At 39.7% G+C, this 26877-nt stretch overlaps 1 protein-coding gene across 1 annotated transcript in view; it reads left to right on the plus strand.

Annotated features, from left to right (window-relative positions):
- LOC106086336 (zinc finger CCCH domain-containing protein 13) overlaps window positions 1-26877 on the plus strand; it is a 336942-nt gene that overhangs the window by 12380 nt on the left and 297685 nt on the right. The window contains exon 2 of the mRNA XM_059367516.1: window positions 14497-14577. Within this exon, the coding sequence (XP_059223499.1) occupies window positions 14497-14577 (81 nt within the window). The remainder of the gene's footprint in view (window positions 1-14496; window positions 14578-26877) is intronic.

Here is a 26877-nt window from a genome sequence, read left to right on the forward strand (position 1 = left end):
ATAACTAGCCGAACCGAACCAGCACCGCTGCGCCTTCTTTAACTCTCTAATATCTCTTTAGGATGGGAGATACTTCCCCGCGAAAGTGGATATTGAACTCGTTCCACTGTAGCCTATGTCCGCCTATGACGCTGAACACCTGCGTTCGAATCCAGGTGAGAACATCGGACACAATCTAAAGCGGTGGTTATCCCCTTTTAATGTTGGAGACATATGCGTGGTACCCTGCCATGCATGGTCATGTACAAAATTCTTCCCAAAAAGGTGTCGCACTGCGACTCGCGGTTCGACTTCGGCCATAAAAAAGGTCCCTTATCATTGAGTTGAGCACTCATTGATGTGTGAGAAGTTTGCTTCTGCTCGATTCCTGGGCAAATTTTTACTCTACTTCCAAATGAATTTCTTTTGAGTCCTATATTACCGTATTGGTAAATATTGGGTTGCCCAAAAAGTAATTGCGGATTTTTCATATAGTCGGCGTTGACAAATTTTTCACAGCTTGTGACTCTGTAATTGCATTCTTTCTTCTGTCAGTTATCAGCTGTTACTTTTAACTTGCTTTAGAAAAAAATTGTAAAAAAACTATATTTAAAGGGTGATTTTTTTGAGGTTAGGATTTTCATGCATTAGTATTTGACAGATCACGTGGGATTTCAGACATGGTGTCAAAGAGAAAGATGCTCAGTATGCTTTGACATTTCATCACGAATAGACTTACTAACGAGCAACGCTTGCAAATCATTGAATTTTATTACCAAAATCAGTGTTCGGTTCGAAATGTGTTCAAATTTTGACAAATTTTGTTCAGCGATGAGGCTCATTTCTGGTTGAATGGCTACGTAAATAAGCAAAATTGCCGCATTTGGAGTGAAGAGCAACCAGAAGCCGTTCAAGAACTGCCCATGCATCCCGAAAAATGCACTGTTTGGTGTGGTTTGTACGCTGGTGGAATCATTGGACCGTATTTTTTCAAAGATGCTGTTGGACGCAACGTTACGGTGAATGAACACATTTCGAACCGAACACTGATTTTGGTAATAAAATTCAATGATTTGCAAGCGTTGCTCGTTAGTAAGTCTATTCATGATGAAATGTCAAAGCATACTGAGCATCTTTCTCTTTGACACCATGTCTGAAATCCCACGTGATCTGTCAAATACTAATGCATGAAAATCCTAACCTCGTGGGTGGGGTTTTAGGTGACTTTACGAATCCAAAAAAAAAAAAATCGAACGAGTAGCATTACCAATCTCTGAGATCTGGTGTTTTGAAAATTAGGATAATGAGAGGAGCTTTTTAGGAGCTTCTAAGACATTTTGACTCAAATATGGATATCAAATTCTTGCTCCACTCCCAAATCCCTTTAATTTGAGCCCCATATTGCCATGGTAAGTAAATATGAACCGTTTGGAGGGTATTTTGGGACTGGGGCGGCCACCGGCACTTTGCCTTGAAAAAAGATATCGAATTCGTTCCTTACCACCAAATATCGTTGATTTGAGCTCCATATTGCTAAAGTCGGAAATGAAGCTCAGTTTAGGGGGTGCTTTAGAGCGTGCCTTAAAACACGTGGCTCCAACATTGGATATCAAATTCGTTTTCTTCTCTCAATTACCTTTCATTTGAGTCCCATATTTCCATAATGGGTCAATTAACCTATTCGACGTATTTTTCGGAGGAAAAGCGCCACCTAAACTTGAACTCAAATTTTAATGTAATTTTCGTAATCTACTCCAAAATACTTTTCATTTGAGTCCCATAGAGCCATGGCCGACCTCCCAATACTTGGACCTAATTTTTTATGCCGTATTTGTAATCTACTTTTCATTTAAGTCCCATATTGACACGAACGTCGAATACATCTGTTTAGAGGAGTTTTGTAGTGGGGGCGGCCTGCTAATACGATATTCGTTGTCTAGTCTCCAATACCTTTCATGTGATACCCATATTATGCCTATCAGTACACATTTAGTTTTTGTTTGCGTTTTCAGGGTAAGGGAAAGGGTGGACCCCTATCCGATAGCAAAAAATTATATAGCCTATGTTTCCTTCCAGACAAACCTACACAATCTGTGAAAATTTAAAAAAAATGTGTTCAGTCGTTTTTGATTCTACGGAACAAACAAACAAACCAAGTCCCATATTATCATGATTGGCTCATATGCCCATTTGGAGCGTTTTTGGGGGGTGGACTCTCCCCCTGCACTTCGATTTGGTTTTGTATCCCATATTCGTAATCTACTTCTGAATACCTTTCGTTTGAACCCCATATTGACATAAACTTCCAATATGTCTGTTTCAGAGAGTTTTGGGGTTGGGGCCTCCCGATGATTAATTGACTCATATTTTTGATAACATATTCGTATTCTAGTCTCTAATACCTTTCATTTAATACCATATTGTACCTATCGGAAAATCCCCATCCGATATCAAAAAATTATATAGCATATGTTTTCTTCCACAATTTTTTTTTCTACACAATCTGTGAAAATTTTACGAAACTCGGTTCAGCCGTTTTTAAGTCTACGGAACAATCAAACAAACCAATTCCTACATAGTCATAATTGGTTAATATTCCCATTTGGGAAGTTTTCGGGAGGTTGGTGTGACCCTCTATACTTCAATCTGATTTTGTGTGACAGATTCGTAATCTACACCCGAATACCGTTCATTTGAGCATCATATTGATATGAACGTTCAATATGTCTGCTTGGAGGAATTATGGGGTTAGGGCGACTTCATGGGTACTTGGACCCAGGAGGGGGGAGAGGGGTCCTCCCCCTTCCGAAATCAACAAATTATAAAGCCTGTTCCTCCTCCTGCCAACATCTGCAATCTACTCCCGAATTAATTTCATTCGAATCCCATGTCATGATCGTCCAATAAACCTATTTAAGGGGGATTTGTAATTGGGGCGGCCCCCTATTACTTCGACCCAATTTTGATTATGAAATTCGTACTCTACTCCTAAATACCTTTCATTTGAGTCCCATACTGTCCCGATCTGTAGAACTTTTATTTTTGGGGTATATCAAAAAATGATACAGCCTATGTTTCAACCTACATAATCTGTGAAAATTTCAAAATAATCGGTTCAGCCTACAGGACAGGGCCCGCACCGCTGCGCCTTCTTTTAGTCTCTTATTTTATCTGAGCCCTATACTGACACGGCCACGAAAAAATTGTGTTTGGTGGTGCTGGTACGGCCTTGCACCAATGTTGATATCATATTTGTGCTCTTCTCCCATTTTCTTTCGTTTGAGCCTTATATTACTATAGTCAAATATGTCCCGTATAGGGGTGTTTTTGGGGGTGAGGTGGACCCCATGTATCGGATTGGTGCCATGTATCATGTATTGCCCTCTGACACGTTCTTTCATTTGAATACAATATATTCTCGGTCGTCCTCCAGGACAGTTTGGTGTTTATTGAAGGAGAGGCTTGTTCGTCCCTACGCTAAGACCCAAAAACAATTTATTTGAGTGCTTTAATGTCGAAATCTACATGTCCGACCGAACGGCAGGACGTGATCCAGATACTTGAATCCCTATATCAACATTAGATTCGAACTCTTTTGTCATAGACGTCTTATTGAAGCGTATTGGGTGGGTGGATCGGTCCCAGACTCTGTCTCAAATGAATATACCAGATTCGTAATCAACTCTTTCATTATACCCTACACCACCACTGTGGTACAGGGTATTACAAGTATCTGCATTTGTTTGCAACGCTAGGAAGGAGAAGAGCTAGACCCATTGATAAGTATACCGATCGACTCAAAATCACTTTCTGATTGGATTTAGCCATGTCCGTCTGTGAGTCCATGTATCCTTTTAAACAAGGTACAGGTCCTATTTGTTGTCCAATCGTCACGAAATTTTGCACATGTCACTTTTTTGGCTCATAGACAAACACTATTGATTTGGGTAAAAGTCGGTCCAGATTTAAATATAGCGGCGTGCCGCAGTGAGATACCTCTTCGGAGAGAAGTTTTACATGGCATTGTACCTCACAAATGTTGCCAGCATTAAGAGGGGAAAACGACCGTGGAAAATTTTTCTGATGGTCTCGCCAGGATTCGAACCCAGGCGTCCCATATGTCCCCTATCCACCTCAAATTTATTAAAAAAAAAGGTAGCGCAGAGGTTAGCATGTGCGCCTCTGACGCTGAACGCCTGGGTTCGAATCCTGGAGATGGTATCAGAAAAAATTTTCAGCGGTGGTTTTCCCCTCCTAATGCTGGCAACATTTGTGAGGTACTATGCCATGTAAAACTTCTCTCCAAAGAGGTGTCGCATTGCGGCACGCCGTTCGGACTCGGCTATAAAAAGGAGGCCCCTTATCATTGAGCTTAAACTTGAATCGGACTGCACCCATTGATATGTGAGAAGTTTGCCCCTGTTCCTTAGTGGAATGTTCATGGGCAAAATTTGCATTTTTTTTATCATTGAGTTGAAACTTGAATCGGAAAGCACTCATTGATGTGTGAGAATTTGTCCCTTCTCGGTTCCTGGTGGTAATGTTCTTCCATAGGGTAATGTTTTCATTAGGGGAGGAAGGGCACCCCATTTGAGCCCCATATTGCCATCACCGGTAGATATGAACCGTTTGGAGGGCGGCCACCGACACCACCGAACTTGATATCCGGCGGCCACCGGATATCAAGTTCGTTCTTTATTCCCAACGAAACTCAGTTCATGGGGTGCTTTAAGGCGTACCCCAAAATATTTGGCTCTAAAGTTGGATATAAAATTAGTTTTCTACTCTCAAATACCTTTCTTTTGAGTTCCACATTGTCATAATGGGTCAAATAACCCATTTGAATGCAAATTTTAATGCCATATTCATAACCTCTAATACCATATCCCTAATACCTTTCATTTGAGTCTCCAATACCTTTCATTTGATACCCTTATTGTGCCCATCGGGCCACTTTCGGAAAAAGGGGGTGTTTTTGGGGTAAGGGGGAGGGTCCGCCTCCACCCGCTATCTAAAAATTATGCAGCCTTTGTTTTCTTCCTGTCAAACGTTCACAATCTATGAAAATTTTAAGAAAATCGGTTTAGCCAATTATCATATAGTTATAATGGGTTTAATAGCGTTTTTGAAGGGTGACGTGACCCCCTATACATCGATCTGATTTTGTATGTTTGATTCGGAATCTACTCCCGAATACCTTCCATTTGCGCCCCATATTGAAATGAACGTTCAATATGTCTGTTTAGAGGAGTTTTGGGGTTGGTGCGGCCCGATGGGTACTTAGACTCAACTTTTAATACCATATTCGTATTCTACTCTCCAATACCTTTCATTTAATACCTATATTGCCCCGATCGGTCCACTTTTGATTTTGGGTTGTGTTTTTGGCATAAGGGGGAAGGTCCGTCCCCCTTCCGATACCTAAAAATTATATAGCCTATGTCTCCTTTCAGACCAACCAACACAATATGCGAAAATTTCGAGAAAATCGGTTTTGCCGTTTTTCAGTCTATACGGAACAAAAAAACCGAGTCCCATATATCCGTGATTGGGGTGACCCCCTATATTTCGACATGAATTTGTATGCCAGCTTCGTTATATATTCCCGCATACTTTTCATTTCATACCCATGTTGTCCTTATCGGTCCATTTTTGATTTTGGGTGGTGCTTTTGGGGTAACGGGGGAGAGTTCGCCCCCTTCCGTTATCAATAAATTATGAAGCCTATTCCTAGTTCCTGACCATATTAGTCATCTACTCCCGAATACCTTTCATTTCAGTGGCATATTGTCATGATCGTCAAATAAACCCATTTTAGAGGGTTTTGGGGCTGGAGCGGCCCCCAGGTACTGGGACCCAACTTTCATTATGAAATTCACACTCTACTTTTGAATACCTTTCATTTGAATCCCATATTGTCCCGATCGATCCACTTTTATTTTTGGGTAGTACTTTTGGGGTAAGGGGAGGGTCCGCCTCCTTCCGATATCAAAAAATTATATAGCCTATGTTTCTTCCAGACCAACCTACACAATCTGTGAAAATTTCAAGGTAATGGTTTCAGCCGTTTTTGAGACTATACGGAACAAACCGACAAACACAAATTGATTTATATATAAGCCACCGTAGCGCAGAGGTTAGCATGTCCGCCTTTGACGCTGAACGCCTGGGTTCAAATCCTGGCGAGACCATCAGAAAAGATTTTTAGCGGTGGTTTTCCATTCCAACATTTGTGAGGTACTATGCCATGTAAAACTTCTTTCCAAAAGAGGTGTCGCACTGCGGCACGCCGTTCGGACTCGGCTATAAAAAGGAGGCCCCTTCTTATTGAGCTTAAACTTGAATTGGACTGCACTCATTGATATGTGAGAAGTTTGCCCCTGTTCCTCAGTGGAATGTTCAGGGGCAAAATTTTTTTATATTGAAATTGTATTTCCATAGTATTTTTTTTTCAAATTTTTTTTTTTTATAGCAGGTTTTGTCAAAATTTTATATTTACACAAAAATTTATTATTTTTTTGCATCCATAGAAAAAATTGTGAATTTTTTTTAATTTCTATAGAACAAAAAAAGTTTATTTTAAGGAAAATCTTTACAAAATGTTTTAGCACAAGATGCGAATTTTATCCCATATAAAATCTTATCCATATTTGTATCTTTAAGAATTTATTTTTAAGTTGTTTTATATAAAAATTTATTTTTTTAGGATTTTTTTAAATTTTTTTATCAATGGTATTGCTTGTTTTCTGCTCCTTCTTACTGCCTCCATTCGCATTCATCGAAAACCAAAAATTCTGTAGAGCACAAATATTTTGAAATGTTCATTCGAAAACTAATCCATCAAATGTGAATTTGGCATATCATGAAAAATTTGAAAAGTAATCCTATGTGAAAATATCTCTTCTGTAATGGATACCTCAGTTGCCCCCCTTGTTGTGTATTTCGAATAGTAGCCAAAAAAAAAAAAACAAAAAACGACTTCACTGTCAATATCAACAAAGTGCTTAGCTAAATGTAATGCATTTTACGTTTAACAAAAAAAAAAAAAAAAAAAAACTGAAAAACGGAAAACAAAATTTCAAACCAAATTGGATACACTTTGAATTTTTCTCACATCATTTGGCAGTGAGCCAGAAAACCATTTCACGCTGAACGACGACAACGACGACGACGTTGATGGTGATGGTGATGATGATGATATTTTGGAAGTCTAACCAAACGGATGGAAAAGACGTCCAAAAACAACAATAACAAAACGCCAACCTGCCAACAAATGAAAATGAGCACGAACAACAACAAACTACAAACATTTATGTCTTGTAGTTAGACAAACCGAAGGCAGCCTCTGCATGTGTGTATGGAGGTGTTGTTATTGTTGTTCCTTCGTTAGCTGATAAAGAAGATGGAGAATGAAAACAAAAAAGAAAAAACCAACAAATAAACGAAAATAATTATTTTGCTTAATTGTTTGGAAAGTGGGAAAATAACAATACGGTCGCAAAATTTTCAACTGAACTGAAAACAAAAAGGAAATGGAATTCGTGTAGAAATTAATTAAAAACTTATTAGATGTCTATTTAGAACACAAAACTTTTATGGTCTTTTAATGTGAAGGGCAAGAATGGTAATAAATTATCAGAAAAGTAACTGAAATGATACCAAAAGGCTTAAAAGCCTTAAAAGTGCCAAGAGCGTAGGTTTTTCTTGCTAAAAAAAATTAATTGAAAATTACATTTCAATTAAAATAAAAATTTTAATAAAAAGCTAATTTTACCTGAATCATTACCTGAAGAAATAGCATTAACCAAATTAAAAAAATTAAAAAAAAAATATAGTAAGAATTGCGCACTTAAGGGGCTGAAGAAGTAAAATGAGGAGATCGGTTTATAGGGGAGCTGTATTAGACTATAACCTGATTCATGCCATATTCGATACGTATGTTAAAGATCATGTGAGAAGCCGTTGTACAAAATTTCAGCCAAATCGGATAATACTTGCGCCCTATAGAGGCTCAAAAAGTCAAGACCCCAGATCGGTTTATATGACAGCTATATCAGGTTATGGACCGATTTGAACCATATTTGGCACAGTTGTTTAAAGTCATAACAAAACACGTCATGCAAAATTTCAGCCAAATCGGATAATAATTGCGTCCTCTAGCGGCTCAAAAAGTCAAAACCCCAGATCGGTTTATATGGCAGCTATATTAGATTATGGATCGATTTGAACTATTCTTAGCACAGTTGTTGGAAATCATAACAAAACTCCTCATGCAAAATTTCAGCCAAATCGGATAGGAATTGCTTCCTGTAGAGGCTCAAAAAGTCAAGACCCCAGATCGGTTTATATGACAGCTATATCAGGTTATGGACCGATACGGACTATTCTTGGTACAGTTGTTTAAAGTCATAACAAAACACCTCATGCAAAATTTCAGCCAAATCGGATAATACTTGCGCCCTCTAGCGGCTCAAAAAGTCAAAACCCCAGATCGGTTTATATGGCAGCTATGTCAGATTTTGGACCGATTTAAACTATTCTTAGCACAGTTGTTAAAAGTCATAATAAACTACCTTATAAAGGGTGATTTTTTTGAGGTTAGGATTTTCATGCATTAGTATTTGACAGATCACGTGGGATTTCAGACATGGTGTCAAAGAGAAAGATGCTCAGTATGCTTTGACATTTCATCATGAATAGACTTACTAACGAGCAACGCTTGCAAATCATTGAATTTTATTACCAAAATCAGTGTTCGGTTCGAAATGTGTTCAAATTTTGACAAATTTTGTTCAGCGATGAGGCTCATTTCTGGTTGAATGGCTACGTAAATAAGCAAAATTGCCGCATTTGGAGTGAAGAGCAACCAGAAGCCGTTCAAGAACTGCCCATGCATCCCGAAAAATGCACTGTTTGGTGTGGTTTGTACGCTGGTGGAATCATTGGACCGTATTTTTTCAAAGATGCTGTTGGACGCAACGTTACGGTGAATGAACACATTTCGAACCGAACACTGATTTTGGTAATAAAATTCAATGATTTGCAAGCGTTGCTCGTTAGTAAGTCTATTCATGATGAAATGTCAAAGCATACTGAGCATCTTTCTCTTTGACACCATGTCTGAAATCCCACGTGATCTGTCAAATACTAATGCATGAAAATCCTAACCTCAAAAAAATCACCCTTTACAAAATTTCAGCCAAATTGGATAAGAATTGTGCCCTCTAGCGGCTCAAGAAGTCAAGATCACAGATCGGTTTATATGGCAGCTATATCAAAACGTGGACCGATATAGCCCATTTACAATCCCAACCGACCTACACTTATAAGAAGTATTTGTGCAAAATTCAAGCGGTTAGCTTTACTCCTTCGAAAATTAGCGTGCTTTCGACAGACAGACGGACGGACGGAAGGACATGGCTAGTTCGACTAAAAATGTCATGACGATCAAGACTATATATACTTTGTGGGGAAGGAGTAGAGTTCGAATATGATATTAAAATTGGGTCCAAATACCTAAGGGACCGCCTCAGGCCAAAAATCGCTCCAAAAGTACCGCCGAAAATCAAAGTGGACCTTTGGGACAATATGGAATTCAAATTTTTTTTCCGATCGGGAAAATTGGTACTTTGGACCGCCTCAGGCTAAAAATCGCCCGTAAAGTACCGCCGAAAATCAAAGTGGACCTTTGGGACAATATGGGACTCAAATGTGAGGTATTAGGGAGTAGAATACGAATAGGATGCCAAGAAATTGGATCAATGCACTTAGCCCAAAACCGCCCCCTTAGTGCCGCCCAAAATTAAAAGTGAACCGTTAGAGACTCCAGTTGAAGGTATTCGAGAGTAGGATACGATATTAAAAATTGGATACAAGTATCTAGGGGGCTGCCCCAGGCGCTACCATAAAAAAACCGTCCAAGTACCAACTTTCCCGATCGGAATAATATGGGACTCAAATGAAAGGTATTTGGAAGAAGAATACGAATATGATATTAAAAATTGAGTCCCAGGTACTTGGGGGCCGCCCCAGCCCCAAAACCAAAGTGGGCCGATCGGGACAATATGGAAATCAAATGCAAAGTATTCGAGAGTACAATAGAGTATGAATATGATATTAAAAATTGAGTACAAGTTCCAAGGAAGCCTCCCCAAGCCCAAAAACATCTCAAAAGTACCGCCTAAAATCAAACTGGGCCTTTGGGACAATGTCAGAGTTGACAGGAATTCGGGAGTAGGAAATTGCCCAAAAAGTACCGTGACAATATGAAACTCCAATGAAAGGTATTCCAGAGTAGAGAACGAGTATGATTACCGAAAATTGAAAATTGGATGCAATTACCAAGAGGGCTGACCAAGCCCAAAACCGTCCCAAATGGGTATATTAGACGATAATGATAATATGGAACTCAAATGGAAAGTATTCGGTAGTAGAATACGAATATGATATTAAAGCCAGTAAGGAAAGGCAAAAGTCGGGCGGTGCCGACATTATAATACCTTACACCTACCCCATAGGTACAAAGTGGGAGCTATGTCTAATTCTAAACCAATTTTGATGGACCTCGACGGTTGTTTTCAAATGGGTAATTAAACAATCCGTATCACATTTCGAGCAAATATGTTCAAACTGTAATCACTGCGGTTCACAAATGACAACATTATTGCAAATTACCCAAAATTTGATAATGTGGTACTCGTCGAGAAATGAGTTGTGCAAAGTTTTGCCATGATTGGTCAAAAAAATGCTCTTGCTGTGGCTCTTGAAAATCGGGCGATATACATATATGACAGCTATATCTAAATCTGAACCGATAGACATTGTGGAAGTCGTCGAGGAAAGCGTTGTATAAAATTTTGCAAAGATTGGTCAATAAATGCGCTTGCAGTGGCTCTGGAAGTGAAAATCGGGCGAAAAATATTTATGAGAGCTATATCTGAATCTAATATATCCCGGCCGATACGGGATAACTATGAGCACCAGACAGGCTGGAACTTTGAGCTCCGACTTGTGTGGTGCCCATCGTTATCACGGGAAGCTTAGCTGAAAGCTACCGGGCGCGTCCACAGGTTGCGGATGGTGGAAAGCTCCGTTTTTATACGGAGTAGCTGCAAATGCGGCCGCGCGCAGTCAGCGATTTTCGAGAGGAGAGTCTCAGTGAGGAGTCAGGTGGCACTGGCTCTTAATTAAATACTGAGTGCCAATGATACTCGAGATGACAAGGCGAGTTATTGGCGCCTTCTTATAAACAATGGACAGCATCAGCGTCTGTTTTCAAGTTAGTGGCGGCTGGTGGCGGGCGTCGGATCTTGGAGCAAGCGGCTTGCCACAACGAGGGATACGTGTGCAATCATACAAAACTTATGCGGTTGGGGCGCTGGGCCAGTAACCCGCCCCCGGAAAACTGAGAACTACTATGAGAAACAAAGGCATAGTAAAAACAGACCCCCCCAACGTTGACGACCCACGCAAACGAAAAAAGGACCATGATTTGCGGATCTGCACCTGGAATGTCCGCACTCTTTATAGAGAAGATGCAGTATACGCGCTGACGGATGTATTAGAGAAGTACAAGGCAGATATTACCGCCTTACAGGAAGTGCGATGGACTGGGAATGGCGTCACTACAACACCAAACGGTGACGAACTATACTATAGCTGCCATAACACGAGGCATGCATTTGGCTGTGGATTTGTGGTTAGTCGGAGACTGAAACACCTTGTCTCCAGCTTTACTCCGGTGGATGAGAGGCTAGCCACAATCCGCATAAAAGCCAAATTCTTCAACATCAGCCTTATTTGTGACCATGCCCCGACGGAAGACAAAGACGAGCAGACCAAGGATATTTTCTACGAGCGCCTAGAGAGAGAATATGACCGTTGCCCCGCCCATGATATTAAAATCCTTCTGGGAGATTTTAATGCGAAAACAGGGAAGAAAGACATCTTTGGTCCAACAGTCGGAAAGTTTAGCCTCCACGAGATAACGTCCGATACTGGGTTGAGGCTAATAGATATCGCCGCGGAATAAACTTGGTGGTTAGCAGCACCAGATTTCAACATAAAAATATTCACAAAGCCACATGGCTGTCACCCGATCTAAATACGAGAAACCAAATCGATCACGTTGTGATAAATGGAAGGCATTCATCCAGCGTGTTAGATGTACGATCGATCCGTGGAGCGAATATAGATTCGGATCATTACCTTGTTGCAGCAAACCCGTTTGAACATGGTGAGGAAAGTACGATCTGACACTGCACGGAAGCTGGACATTGAAGAGCTGCAAATACAACAGATGGCAGCGGCATACTCCACTCGACTGACCTAACTGCTTGATGAAAGCACTTCTTGTTCCGATGATATAATGGCGCAGTAGCAAACTATTGCCCACTCCATGGAAAATGCCGCGAAATCCGTACTTGGGTACCGGAAGCCTCCTCCAAGAAACCCATGGTACGACCAAGAGTGCCGAGATGCTACTGAAGCCTATAATGCGGCATACTAAGCCACCCAGCAATCAGTAGCAACGCGCCAGATGAAGGATAGGTATTGGGAGAAAAAGAGAGGGAAGAAACGCAGAAAGAAAAAGGAAATGGAAAGACGTGAGTGTGAGCGAATTGAGATGTGAAGGAGTCAAGATGAAGTCCGGAAATTCTACCAAAGAATTAAACATCAAACCGAAGGCTTTGGTGCAGGCACATCCTCCTGCAGAGACAAAAAAGGAAATCTGGTAACTGACACAGATAACAGGCTGAGGATATGGAAAGAACATTTTACCCAACTGCTAGTGTCCGATGTTGGCGGCGAAGAGGACACCGCAGAACCAATCAATGATGATGGTATAGAATGTTTACCTCTTAGTCAGAATGAGGTCCAAGTAGCAGTGACCCGACTAAAGAACAACAAGGCAACAGGAGCCAACGGGTTACCCGCTGAACTATTTAAGACAGGAGGCGACACGCTGATAAGGCGTATGCATAAGCTTATCTCCGAAATCTAGAAGAACGCATAACCGATGATTGGAACCTCAGCATACTATGTCCCTGGAAAAGACCCGAGAAGGACAAATCAACACCTACCATTTCTTTGTTGACTACAAACCCGCCTTCCATACTCCTTTACGTTCAAAGGTATTTCAAGCCATGTCTGAGTTTGGTATCCTTGCAAAATTAATAAGACTCTGCAGGATGACACTTGCTGATACGCGTTCCTCAAAGAATCTCTCCGAACCATTTAATACCAAACGAGATTTCAGACAAGGAGACAGCCTATCGTGTGATCTTTTTAATATACTGCTGGAGAAGATTTACGAGATGCAGATGTGAATAAATATGGCACACTAATCACAAGAGAACACATGCTACTCGCCTATGGCGACGACATCGACATCATAGGTCGGTCACCGGAAGTAGTAACTGCAGCCTTTGAAAGCATCGAAAGAGATTCAGTGAAAATGGGGTTGGCAATAAATGGAGATAAGACGAATGGATGGTTTGAGCTCCCAAAACGCCTTGTACAACCGAGCAGATAAAGAAAATGAAGAAAGTTGGGAACCACAACTTTGAGATAGTCAGTAACTTTATCTACCTCGGCACCGACGTAACCGATACGAATGACACCAGTTTTGAGATTAAGCGAAGAATAATACTGGCAAACAGATGCTACTTTGGATTAAGTAAGTAGTTTAGAAACAAGGCCACCTCTTGGCAGACGAAGATTACATTATACAAGACACTGATACTACCCGTGTTGTTATATGGTAATGAGGCATGGGTACTTGTGAAAGCAGATGAGGCAGTGCGTGAAGTATTTGAGAGTAAGATTTATTGCAGAATATTTGGACCAGTTTGCGTTAATGGAAAATATAGGTGCCGTATGAACCACGAGCGGTATGAGCTGCATGACAACGATAGCATAGCTACACGCATCAAAATACAACAGCGCGGAAGATCGAGGCGCTTGCAACGCTATTCTTCATTCGGCTAGTTGAACAAATGGTCTGTCATAGCCAATTGAAGTAAAGAAGGACGTATTTTACTACATTTAACAGATGTGCCAAGTATGGTCGCAATCGATCCATAACCTAATATGGTTCCCGTATAAACTGGCGCAATACTAATCCGATTTGGCCGAAATTTTGCATGAAGTGTTTTATTTTGACTTTTAACCACTGTGTCAAGTATGGTCTAAATCAGTCTATATCCTGATATAGCCGCCATATGAAACGATCTCCCGATTAGACTTCTTTGGCTTCCAAAGGGAGCAATTCTTATCCAATTTGGTTGAAATTTTGCATATGTGGTCTAAATCGATATATAACCTGTTATAGCTGTCATATAAACCGATCTCCCAGTTTGACATTTTGAGCCTCTGGAGTGCGCAATTATTATTCGATTTGCCTGAAATTTTGGAGGTGGCGTTTTTCTATAACTAATGACTTTCTATTCGAAAAAGTCATTCAAACAACTTGTTTTTATTATTTTACTGATTTACCCTCCTCTTTTCTCATTTCAGAAAGCCCAACAGGGCCTACCAAACTGGCACATCAATTTTGGTTCTCATATCCGCCACCGGGCGCTGGCGGAGGCTCTTCCAGTAAGTTTTCTTTGCAACCTTTCAAGGTCTCTTTTCTCTGGTTTTTCCCCCCTTTCCTTAAGTTTTTATTTGGAAAACTAAATTTAGAAATGTTATGATTTTTTTTTATAATTGTGAGACCCAAAGCTAATACGATAATTAATTAATCATAAAAATTGATGTTTACTAAAACTTTGATGTATTTTTGATCAACTAAATATTGTTGTATGTCTTATATATATTTTTTGTGGAAATTAGTCTGAGAAAAAAAAAATGTCTAAGAAAGCAATAAAAAAAACCATTATAATAAAGTGAAGCTGTTTATTAATGTTGATTTTGTCTTTCTCTGATCTTACTAACTTCCTGCCTTCCACTTATACTTCTATCCCCCTAAATAAGTTTCTATTCGAACTGATCATAAACCATTGTTGTTGTTGTAAAGAAGTTCAACCTCATACTACAATGCAAAATACTTTCTAAGTTTGGTTTTTACATTTGGTTTTTGAGTTTTGAGTTTTGTTGTAGTTGAACTTTGTTGGATTGCTTTCGATTTCAGTTTGTTACACTACACAACAGATAAGGATTCAATTTGTTTATCTAAAAAAAAAAAAAACACTTTTTACAAATACTAAAGTAGCTCCTATAAGACTTAAATTAAAAATAAAGAAAAAGTCAGAAAGAATGAGCAAACAGTAGCTTCTCATTCCATTTCCTACACAAAAGCAATTCGTTTTACCTTGTATGTAATGCTTTGTAGAAGCCAGCTAAGACCTATTGGTCTCTTAAAGCCATGTTTTCCCAGACATCAATATGTGAGTAATGGATACAGGGGTTTTGTTGTGAATTAGTCATTGGGAGCACCCATTCTCTGTTCAATAAGACATGCACAGGGTCGCTGCATTATGCAGTTGTCCATGATTTCAGACATGTTTACCAATTGTTGTAATCCTACACTGACCTTTTTGAAGCTCATTCTATTGCCTGTAGTGCCATTTTGTACAGATGCTCAGCTAACCCCTTTAACTTTATCCTTTATCTAAGGCAGCTGATTAGAATAAATGAAAGTGCAGAATAAACGACTGCAAGCTGTGACGAATGTGTTTGAACAAGTTTAACTACAGAAATCCCGAATGTCATGTGGGTTATGTGGTCAAAGGCCGGTACTATGAGGATTATATGACAAAAGGCCGGTACTATGTTCGCAATTCACAGTGGAAAACCCAAGTTTTTCATGATTACTTTTTTGAAACACCACAAATGATCTTGTGTAGTGTATACTGTGCCATTTACATTCACATCGGCCTGGCATGCAGTATGAGATCTAACTGGTCTTGATTTTATACCCTCCACCATAGGATGGGGGTATTCAAACTTCCTATTTAACCTTTAAAACCTTAATATGAATGTCTTGACAGTCTTGATCGATCAACATAATTCGTGCCTCTTGCTGTCGAAAGTAAGATTACTTTTGAACAAGTAAAGTTAAGTGCACATACTCCAAATTGATATTAGTGGGCTGAGATATTTTGATGGTATTGTAATGAATTCCAGTGTCCTTGTTATGTATGATCTAAATTGGCCAATAGGATGTTAAAGGTCTTATAAACCGATATCCCCATGAGAGATATTGGGCACCTAAGAACACAAATATTAGCGATTAGTTTTTTCATATGATGAGGAAGAACTTGATACTTCTCTCATATCAATGATTGCAGTCCGATTACTGTTTAAGCTCAATGATAAGGGGCCTGATTTTTATGACGATTTCGAACGGCGTGCCGCATAGCGACACCACTTGGTAGAGAAGTTTAACATGGCAGGATACCTCACACAGTTGTTGGAAATGAACACGGATGTGCAAAATTGTAACTAAATCGGGCAAAAATTGCGGCTTACAGGGTCTCAAGAAGTCAAATCGGAAGATCGGTTCATATGGGAGCTATACCAGGATATAGATCGATTCTAACCGTACTTGGCGCAAGTGTTGGAAGCCGTAACAGAACACCACGTGCAATTTCAGCCGAATTGTTCAAAAATTACGGCTTCCGGAGATCCAATAGGGAGATCGGTTTATATGGGAGCTACATCAGGTTATAGACCGATTTAGACCCTACTTAGCACAGTTATTGGAAGTCATAAGTGGACGATATGTGCAAAATTTCAGCCAATTTGGACAAATATGAGGCTTCCAGGGGCTCAAGAAGTTAAATCGGGAGATCGCTTTACATGGGAGCTATATCAGGTTATAGACAGATTTAAACCCTAAGAGAACGCTATATGCAAAATACAGTCAAATCGGACAAAATTTGCGGCTTCCAGCGGCTCATGAAGACAAATCGAGAGATTGGTTTACATGGGAGCTGTCTCAGGCTATAGACCGATTTCGACGGTACTTAGCACAGTTATTGGAAGTCGTAACAAAACACCATGTACAAAACTTAAGACAAATCGGACAAAAATTGCGGCTTCCAGGGCCTCAAGAAGCCAAATCGGGAGACCAGTTCATATGGGAGCTATATCCAAATCTGAACCGATATGGCCCTTTTGCAATCCCCAACGACCTACATCAATATGAAGCATCTGTGCAAAATTTCAACCGGCTAGCGCGTTCAACCGCTATCGTGATTTCGACAGACAGATGGACAGATGCACATGGCTAGAACGAATCAGAATGACGAGACGATCCAGAATATATATTGGTCTAGTTTTGCAAATAGCTGTCATATATACACATCTCCCGTGGTGGGAGACGATCGAGGCGCTTGGACCGCTATTCTACGTTCAGCTAGTGGAACAAATATGCTGCCATAGCCAATTAAAGAAAGTAAAGCAATACATACTTCGCTACTACGGTTTATGTCGGACCGTGTTTGGATATAGCTATTCTATAGACCGATTTCCAGATGTCCCATTATCCGAACTTAATAAAGTTCTCCATATTCTGCGCTCCTTTTTAAATCTCTAGCACCAATCAACCTAAATCTTTTTCACCACTTGATTTATCCATCAGAGCTTTGGTCGTCCCGGTTTGCGTGTATCACATTGATCAACTTCAAAAGACTCCTTCGATGGAGCATCTTCATTTATTCTGACAACCAGCTCATACAGCTCGTGGTTCATACAACGCCGATACACTCCCTCAATGCAAAATGGTCCATAAATTTTACAAAGAATATTTCCCTCAAACACTGAAAATACTGCCTCGCCTGCTTTTACAAGTACCTATGCCTCAGGACTATATGACAACACGGGTAGTATCAGTGTCTTCTGCAGTGTAATCCTCATCGGTCGAGAAGTGCCCTTGTTTCTAAACTGCTTGCGTAATCCAAAGAAATATCTGTAGTATTAATATTCGCCTTAATTCAAAACTGGTGTTCAAAACAGTGTGTTGTGTTCTATCTTTCGAGTGGGTATGGCTGTGCAGGGAAACAGGTGACGTGGGTCATGTAGTCCCTGGTCGCAATCGGGACATACATCCAGCACGCTGGCATCAATCTTTGCTCAGAAAGAATTGAGGCGGCTGCATCTGTGGGATCGTAATTGAGCCAGAACTACTCTGGTTTGCAGGAGGATGTCAATTTTTTCAGGTTCAATGGGAGGCAGTCATGCTCGTAGGACCACATTGGAGGAAAGTAAAGGTGAAACGGTTCCGGAGATATCACACGCCTTGGGGAACTCCCTATTTCGATTTCTTATCCCTGAATTCCACAAATGACTGACGACCACACAGATAATGTGCGACCCAGCGTTTCAGCCAGGCTGGTCCTCAAATAGTTTAGCATCAATCCTGACCGTGTTGAATGCTTTTGATAGGTCTAGTGCCATCGGTCTGGGCTGATTGAAGACACTGTAAATGTATGCGGTGATCGCATGCAAAGCAGTTTTCGTGCTATGCAGTCTTCGAAATCCATGCTGATGCTCGGCAAATGAAAATTCTCCAACGAGTCTCGGGAGGAGTAGTCCCTCAAACGTCTTGGCTACTGGTGAGAGAAGGGAGATCTGTCTGAACGACTCCCCCAAACTCGGGTCCTTTTCAGGCTTCAGTAGCGGCATATTCTGCCCATTTTCCAGACACCGGGTACTATAAGAGTGTTCAAAGACAGGTTGAGGACAGTTGTGAGGTATTCCACTCCAGGTTGATCCAGATTCTTCAGCTTTAATGTAGAGATTCTATCGGCGCCCAGTGACTTGGTTGATTTGGCGCCACGGATGACATTCGTAACTTCGCCCACAGCAAATTGTAATGGCTTTCCATTGGCTCGAAGACCACGGATACGACGAATGGCTTTCTCCTAGCCCTGTCACTCTCGAGATGCTCAATAAATTGACGATTGAACAACATGACGCACCTCTTCCGATCAGTCACAGATCCGTCGCCAAAAGTGACTGAAGTCCTGTCGTTCCGTTTACCGGGGTTCTAGAGGTAAACCGGTACCTAAGTAACATTGCTCCAACAGTTCCAACCATAAATTCCGCCTATATTCATTAACTACCATGATCATTTTCAGATTCAGCTCACTGAATTTGGGGTTAGTGGGGTCCGTGCAACGAATCCCATCACGTTCGCCCGTGCCGGGAAATTGGGCCACACTTGGGGTATTCGACCGGCTGGTATAAAGCAAGCGGCTGCTGAGTTAATTATGTCTCGGAATTTCCTCTCGACAACCAGCAGGGTTGTCTAAACTGACACCCGGACATGGTATGCTGAGGTTCCAATCATCGGGTATGCTTTCTTCCAGAAGAAAAGGTAAGAGGAGAAACATTTGTTCCGCAAGAAAGAAGGAAATTGACACAGTCTATCGTGTCATCTTTTAGGCATAGCATATTACTCACAAGAGATCATATGCTGCTGCCTATGCTGACGAAATTAAACCGTCCCATGCTACTAGAGAAGTTTTAACACGGCAGGATACCTAACAAATGTAGACAGCATTAGTATTCTATTTAGCTATGTCCGTCTGTCCATGTTAATTTGTGTATAAACTACAGGTCGCAATATTCTTCCGAACGGATTAAAATTTGGGACATGCATATTTTTTGGCCATGAGACGAAGCCTATTGAAATTCGAAAAAATCGGTTCAGATTTGAATATAGCTCCCATATATATGTTCGTCCGATTCGGACTAATATTGCAATAAGTTGCTCATTTATTACCCAATTCTCTTAAAATCTGGCAGGAAGGATTTTCTCTCGACACTAATGGGGAATTTCATAGAAATCGGTTCAAATTTAAATATAGCTCTCATTTATATATATATATATATATATATATATATATATATATATATATATATATATATATATATATATATATATATATATATATATATATATATATATATATATATATATATATATATAAAGTCAGATTTGCGATCTATGAGCTACAGCAAGCGCATTTATTGAATAATCTTTTCAATGCCATCCTCGACAACTACCACAAATCTGTAAAGTTTGGTCGAAATCGGTTAAGATTTAAATATAGCTCCTATATATGTTCGTCCGATTGTGAGAAATATTGCAATAAAGTGCTCGTAAACCGATTCTCTCGAAATTTGGCAGGAAGGATTTTCTAATCACTCCAAATATTATTGGAGATTTTCAAGGAAATCCGTTCAGATTTAGATATAGATTTTGGGTAATTTGCAATAATGTTGCCATTTGTCAACCGTAGATATTATATTGGGTTGCCCAAAAAGTAATTGCGGATTTTTCATATAGTCGGCGTCTACAAATTTTTTCACAGCTTGTGACTCTGTAATTGCATTCTTTCTTCTGTCAGTTATCACCTGTCACTTTTAGCTTGCTTTAGAAAAAAAGTGTAAAAAAGTATATTTGATTAAAGTTCAATCTAAGTTTTATTAAAAATGCATTTACTTTCTTTTAAAAAATCCGCAATTACTTTTTGGGCAACCCAATAGTTTGAACATAGTTGCTCGAAATTTGATACAGATTGTTTAATAGCCCATTTGAAAACTTCCGCCGAGGTTCATCAAATTGGTTCAGAATTAGATATACGTTGTACTCATAGTGTAGGTAGGTGTGAGGTATTATAAAGTCGGCACTGCCCGACTTTTGCCTTTCCTTACTGGTTTTTATTGAAAATGACATTTTAATCACAACTGTAATTGAAAAATTTTATGATTGAATCAGGATTTTTTTAATTAAAAACGATTTTATTTCAATTAAGTTTTTAATTAAAAAATTTTTTTTGCGTCTTTTTTTCTCTGTAGTTTAATTCGTTGAAGCGATTTTCATAGACGGACAACATTACAAGACTAGCAGACTGTAACTATATAAAACACATTTTTGGGGAGGTCACTGAGAGGTCACCAGGAGGACAAGAGGCTACTTAAAATAAAATCGGTCTCACTCCGATTTTTACACAATTTAATTTTTCGGTTATTAAGTTAATTTTTAGTTTTAGTGAAACAAAATTCGTTTTATTTGCATACAATTAAAATTCAATCCTTACCCGATAAAAATGTTGTGTAGTAAATTTTCCATAACTATATAGTTATTAAACCTATACTCGTATATAGTACTAATAATGATTCAATTTGATGCCACTGAAAGTATCATGTTGTTATTTCTTTTGAATGCTTTTTTTCAATTACAAATTAAGAAAAAAAAAACAAAAATAATTAAAACTTATAATTGATTAATTAACTAACCACACTACTTAAGCAATTAAGACTTAATACTCTCTTATGATTAATACTACCTTAATACTACTACTACTACTACTACTCTATTATTGTTGTTGAAACAGAAAAGTAATTAATTAAAACATTTCTTTCCATTTTTCTTTTGCATTTCAAACAAACATCACTCTCTCTCAAAAAAACAAAAAAAAAAAATATATATATAAAACAATCCGAAATCGAAAATCGGAAAAAACCAAATCCATGATGGGGATCTTACATCTCCCAACAAAATCAAAACAATACAAAAAAATGTAGAAAAAAAAGTGTTTACTACTACCACCACAACAACTAGCATTACAGTTACTTTCACAACTACTCTGTCGACCACATACGATTACTAATACTACTACAACTAATTACTTTAACTCTGCCAACAACTACAATTACAAAACAGAAACTCTAACCCCAACATACATAGATACTCACGCATACATTCACCTTAGCAGTAGTCGTCCTATCTACATATCAACTAAAACTTAAACTTCCTGTACATTTTGTGTGTGTGTGTGTGTCTGTGTAGAGCCAATCGAAATTTTTAAAAGAAAAATATAAAAAAAAAACAAAAGAAAAAAAAAAAACAAACAACAAAAAACGTGTTATGTAGTAATCCGTAAAAATAAAACCAAAACCCCACTCTAAAACTACTAAAAAAAAAAAATCCAACACAAATTAAAAGTAACTTTTAATGAACATTTTTGCTAAGAAAAACTATAACAAAACCAAAACACGTTAAAACATTTAGACAGAGGTAAGGCTTGAAACTTGAAATGTAGCAAATCAAAAAAAAAGTAACTGAACAAAAAAAAAATAAGAGAAACTTTAATTTTCGTTCTGTTCTTCGACTTTTCTAGTTAGCAGAAAAAAGAAGATGTGGTTTTCTTTAATTATTCCTCATTATGTACCTATTTTTTATTTTTCATTTTATTTGTTATTTTTACCTTCTTTTGGCCAAATGAAAAAATAATAATGTGTGAAAAAGAGATATTCTAAAAAATCTTAAATAGAAACTTGTTCTTAAAATCGAAAGTTTGGAATAGAAACTTTTCATTTTGTCTGTGTGTGTTGGTATTTTCTTTATTCATTGTTAACTCTGTGCATATTTATAGCCTACCTAGATATCAGTGTTGTTATCTAAAGTTAAGTATGTTTTTTATGGCTAAAATAGTTGTTGAATTTATTCCATACGTTGTTGCATGTGTTGAAATTATTTTACCCTTTAAAACCTCTAAGCATGTATAATAAAATACAAATATATAGAGATCTCTTAACTTTGAACATGGTTATTACATTGAAATCAGTAACAAAATCCCAATTTTTAGAACATATCCAACACAAATATGCATAATACTTATTCTTATATAAGAACAAAATATATTGGGTTGCCCAAAAAGTAATTGCGTATTTTTTAAAAGAAAGTAAATGAATTTTTAATAAAACTTAGAATGAACTTTAATCAAATATACTTTTTTTACACTTTTTTTCTTAAGCAAGCTTAAAGTAACAGCTGATAACTGACAGTAGAAAGAATGCAATTACAGAGTCACAAGCCGTTGAAAAAATTCGTCAACGCCGACTATATGAAAAACCCAATATATTAAAAAAAATATTTTAAAACAAGTGCAAATGAGCTAATATCGACTGGGCCGAATCTTGGGAACGCACCAACTTGGATTCTAATAATAACGTACAAAAATGCACTTAGTTGAAAGGCACTTCTGTACTTTACTTAACTTACTTTAATTGGATCCTAATATTGAAACAATCGACAGCGTGGCGACAGGAGTCTCAATGTAACCCATCGAACCCAAGAAGCCAATTTACTTAAGATTTGGAAAGCTAAGATAGGCCAAGATCCTAGTATTGAAACATCAGGCAGTACAGGGAATGGAAACCCAATACAGCTTAACGAACAGGGACCCGCCGATGGAACCATCACAGACTTTATAAAGAGTCGAAAGACTAGACTAGGTAAAAATCCTAAAACAATGACATCAGGCAGAGCCGTGACAGAAAAGTCAATTCAGTCTAATGAACAGGGAGCAGACGATGAGATCGTCACCTACTCCCAAGATGCCCATTTACTGGAGGACCAATGATTGAGGTTATCCAGATAAACCTTCACCAGAGCAAGACTGCTACACACGCTCTGATGGAGCAAATCAGCAAGGACAAGATTCATATTGCCTTAATCCAGGAGCCATGGACGACCCGGAACCAAGTTTCTGGACTGAACTGAATATCGACTACCAATTATTCTATGCTAACACTGGTTGCCATAAAAATTTGGGTTATATTGGGTCGCCCAAAAAGTAATTGCGGATTTTTTATATAGTCGGCGTTGACAAATTTTTCCACAGCTTGTGACTCTGTAATTGCATTATTTCTTCTGTCAGTTATCAGCTGTTACTTTTAGCTTGCTTTAGAAAAAAAGTGTAAAAAAGTATATTTGATTAAAGTTCATTCTAAGCTTCATTAAAAATGCATTTACTTTCTTTTAAAAAATCCGCAATTACTTTTTGGACAACCCAATATATTTTCCCCAGAGTTCTTAATGTCGGATGCAACAGTGGTGAGACAGGGAGATGGTGGAGCATACCTGGCATCGCTTTATCTGCCTTTCGAGTCTCCTACAAAGCCAACCACGACGGAGCTGTAACGGCTGGCTAGGAAAACATATATACATATGTAAGATATTGACGAAAATGTCAACTGGATTACGACTGCACTGGTGGGGTCCTTCGAAGATGGTTGTCCTCTTCGGCAAAGGAAATCAAAATGCAAATTTTGCCCATGAACATTCCACTAAGGAACAGGGGCAAACTTCTCACATTTCAATGAGTGCAGTCCGATTCAAGTATAAGCTTAATGATAAGGGGCCTCCTTTTTTATAGCCGAGTCCGAACGGCGTGCGACATCTCTTTGGAGAGAAGTTTTACATGGCATAGTACCTCACAAATGTTGCCAGCATTAGGAGGGGAAAACCACCGTTGACAATTTCTTCTGATGGTCTCGCGAGGATTCAAACCCAGGCGTTCAGCGTCATAGGTGGACATGCTAACCTCTGCGCTACGGTGGCCTCCGGGAAAGGAAATCAGCCCAAGAAAACCCCTGGATGACCGGGGAGATTCGCAATATTGGGAAAGAGGTACGCACGTCGTAAAAAGACGGAAGTTTATTGGGGTGTGTATTACACACGGCTCAAGGAATACAATAAGAATACCAGAGCGGCAAAACATGACTCCTGGAAGCTTTTCTGCGAACAGGTCGATAGCGTTAATGACGACGCCAAGATAAAAAAGGTTCTTCCAAAAACCCATGTGCAAACCGAAACTTTTGTAAACGACATGGGAGTGAGAGCAGAGACAACGGAGGACATGTTGAGGCTTTTGATGAAAACCCATTTTCTACGGGATACTAAGGGACTCAAGGAGACATCGGAATCTTGGAATAATGGGGTTGATCGAAGGTTTATAATTACGGAATTTATAGTGAATGAATCCTTGAGGAGCTTCAAACCATTTAAGTTACCCGAACCTGATGGAATATTTCGGGCGTTACTACAGAAGGAGGCAGACTATTTGGCGCCTCGTCTGGCTAAAAATTTCACAGCGTGCCTAGGACTTGCATATACTCCGAAAGCCTGGCAGAAGGCAAGGGTGGTGTTTATAACCAAGCCCGGCAAGACAAATTATGCGACTCCAAAGGCCTACAGACCCGTAAGACTTACGTCCTTTCTACTCAAAACAATGGAACGTATTATGGACACCATGATGAAGAGAAGGACATCCAGCGAAATGCTCAAATACAAACAGCATGACTATGACAAGGGAAGGTCGGTGGAGACTGCCCTGCATAAAATAGAAAAATCCTTCGATGCCAAAACGTACACACTGGCGGTATGCATTGACACCGAGGGGGCTTTTAACAATGAGCGGACCGACACATTGATCCAATCCTTAGACCAGTACCGGGTGGAACCGGTCCTTAGAGACTGGAGAAGCCATCTAGAAACAGGTGGATAAATTGTGTGTCACATGGCCTAAATATAAGGGAGGAAGTGGCTAAGGGCACGCCGCAGGGGGGCATTTCATAGCCACTCCTATGGGTGACCACTATAAATGACCTATTACGGATGCTGACTGAGGAGGGATTTAAACCCGTCTGCTACGCAGACGATGTTATAAATCTTCTAAGAGATAAGGATCAAAACGAGCTATGCAGAAAGGCCGAAAGAGTCTTGCATATGGCATATGACTGGGCTAGACCCAGAGGTCTTAATGTTAACCCAGAGAAGACTGAAATATGCTTGTTCACGAGGAAGATGAAGGTAGGCCAATTTAACGCACCACGTTTCCTGAATAAGACGATTTCGATATCTGACAAGGTCAAATACTTAGGTGGGATCTTGGACAGGAAACTGAATTGGAAGTGTCACATTCAGGAGCGTACTGAGAAGGCTCATAGAGTGTTGGGCACTATCTAGACGGGCCGTAGGCTCGAAATGGGGCCTGAATCCTAGGATAGTCTACTGGCTCTACAGGAGCATGGTAAGACTCATACTTACTTACGTCTCAGTAGTTTGGTGGACTGCTATGGAGAAAAAGTGCAGGTTCAGAGAACATGTTGTCTTGTCGTAGGCGGAGAGATGAGGACCACGCCCACTAGGGCATTGGACACTATTCTAGATATCCGACCCATTGACATACAGATTAAGTTTGAGGCAGCCACTGCGGCTATGAGACTTAAGGCGATGGGAGAATGGATTGAAAATAGAAGCAGCTCATACCATCGAGGTTTAATCGAGGCGACGATAGGAAACCTGAAAAGAAGGGCAAAGGTTTCCGATCGAATACCTGAGATGAACCTTAAAGTCGAGTGCGAAGCACTGCTGCCATCGGCACAGTCTTGGATTGATAGAACCCTAATATTGCCATCTGGAAGATAATGTTATACGGATGGATCAAAGCTAGAGGACAGAGTGGTCCTGGGGGTATACATTGAGAAGTCAGGGACTGAGATCTGTTTTAAACTGCCTGACCATAATACAGTCCTGCAGGCGGAGATCCGGGCGATCACGGAATGCGAGAAGTGGTGTGGTGCTAACACGAGGACGTCGAGTTTTAACATCTTTGCCGACAGTAAAATTGCCATAGGGGCAATAACAACCAGGACGGTAAGGTCACGAACAGTCTTGCAAAGTAAGAAGGAGATTAACGCCTTCTCTGAGTATGGGAAAATCCGCATCGTTTGGGTGCCGGGCCATAACGGAGTAAGGGGAAATGAAAGGGCAGACGATTTGGCGGTGAAGGCCAGAGGACTGCCGTCAATAAACTTGGTTTACCCGAAGTCTTTCGGGACGACGCAGTCCGAGTTAAGGGAGTGGGCGACAAATGCGCTTGCAACATTGTGGAACAGCGAAACGGTCGGTAGGACGGCGAAAATCCTATGGGGGGATCCATTATCTATCAATAGGACCTATTACTGAAAGGCAGAAAGAAGGAGGTCAGTATATAAGATGATGAGACGTTGGAGCATTTCCTTAGTAATTGCCCGGCTTTCGCGTCTAACAGATACCGGCACTTAGGTGGAGAAACAATATCAGACATGAACCAA

Source organism: Stomoxys calcitrans, chromosome 4 (assembly GCF_963082655.1).
Source record: "Stomoxys calcitrans chromosome 4, idStoCalc2.1, whole genome shotgun sequence".
Lineage (NCBI taxonomy): Eukaryota > Metazoa > Arthropoda > Insecta > Diptera > Muscidae > Stomoxys > Stomoxys calcitrans.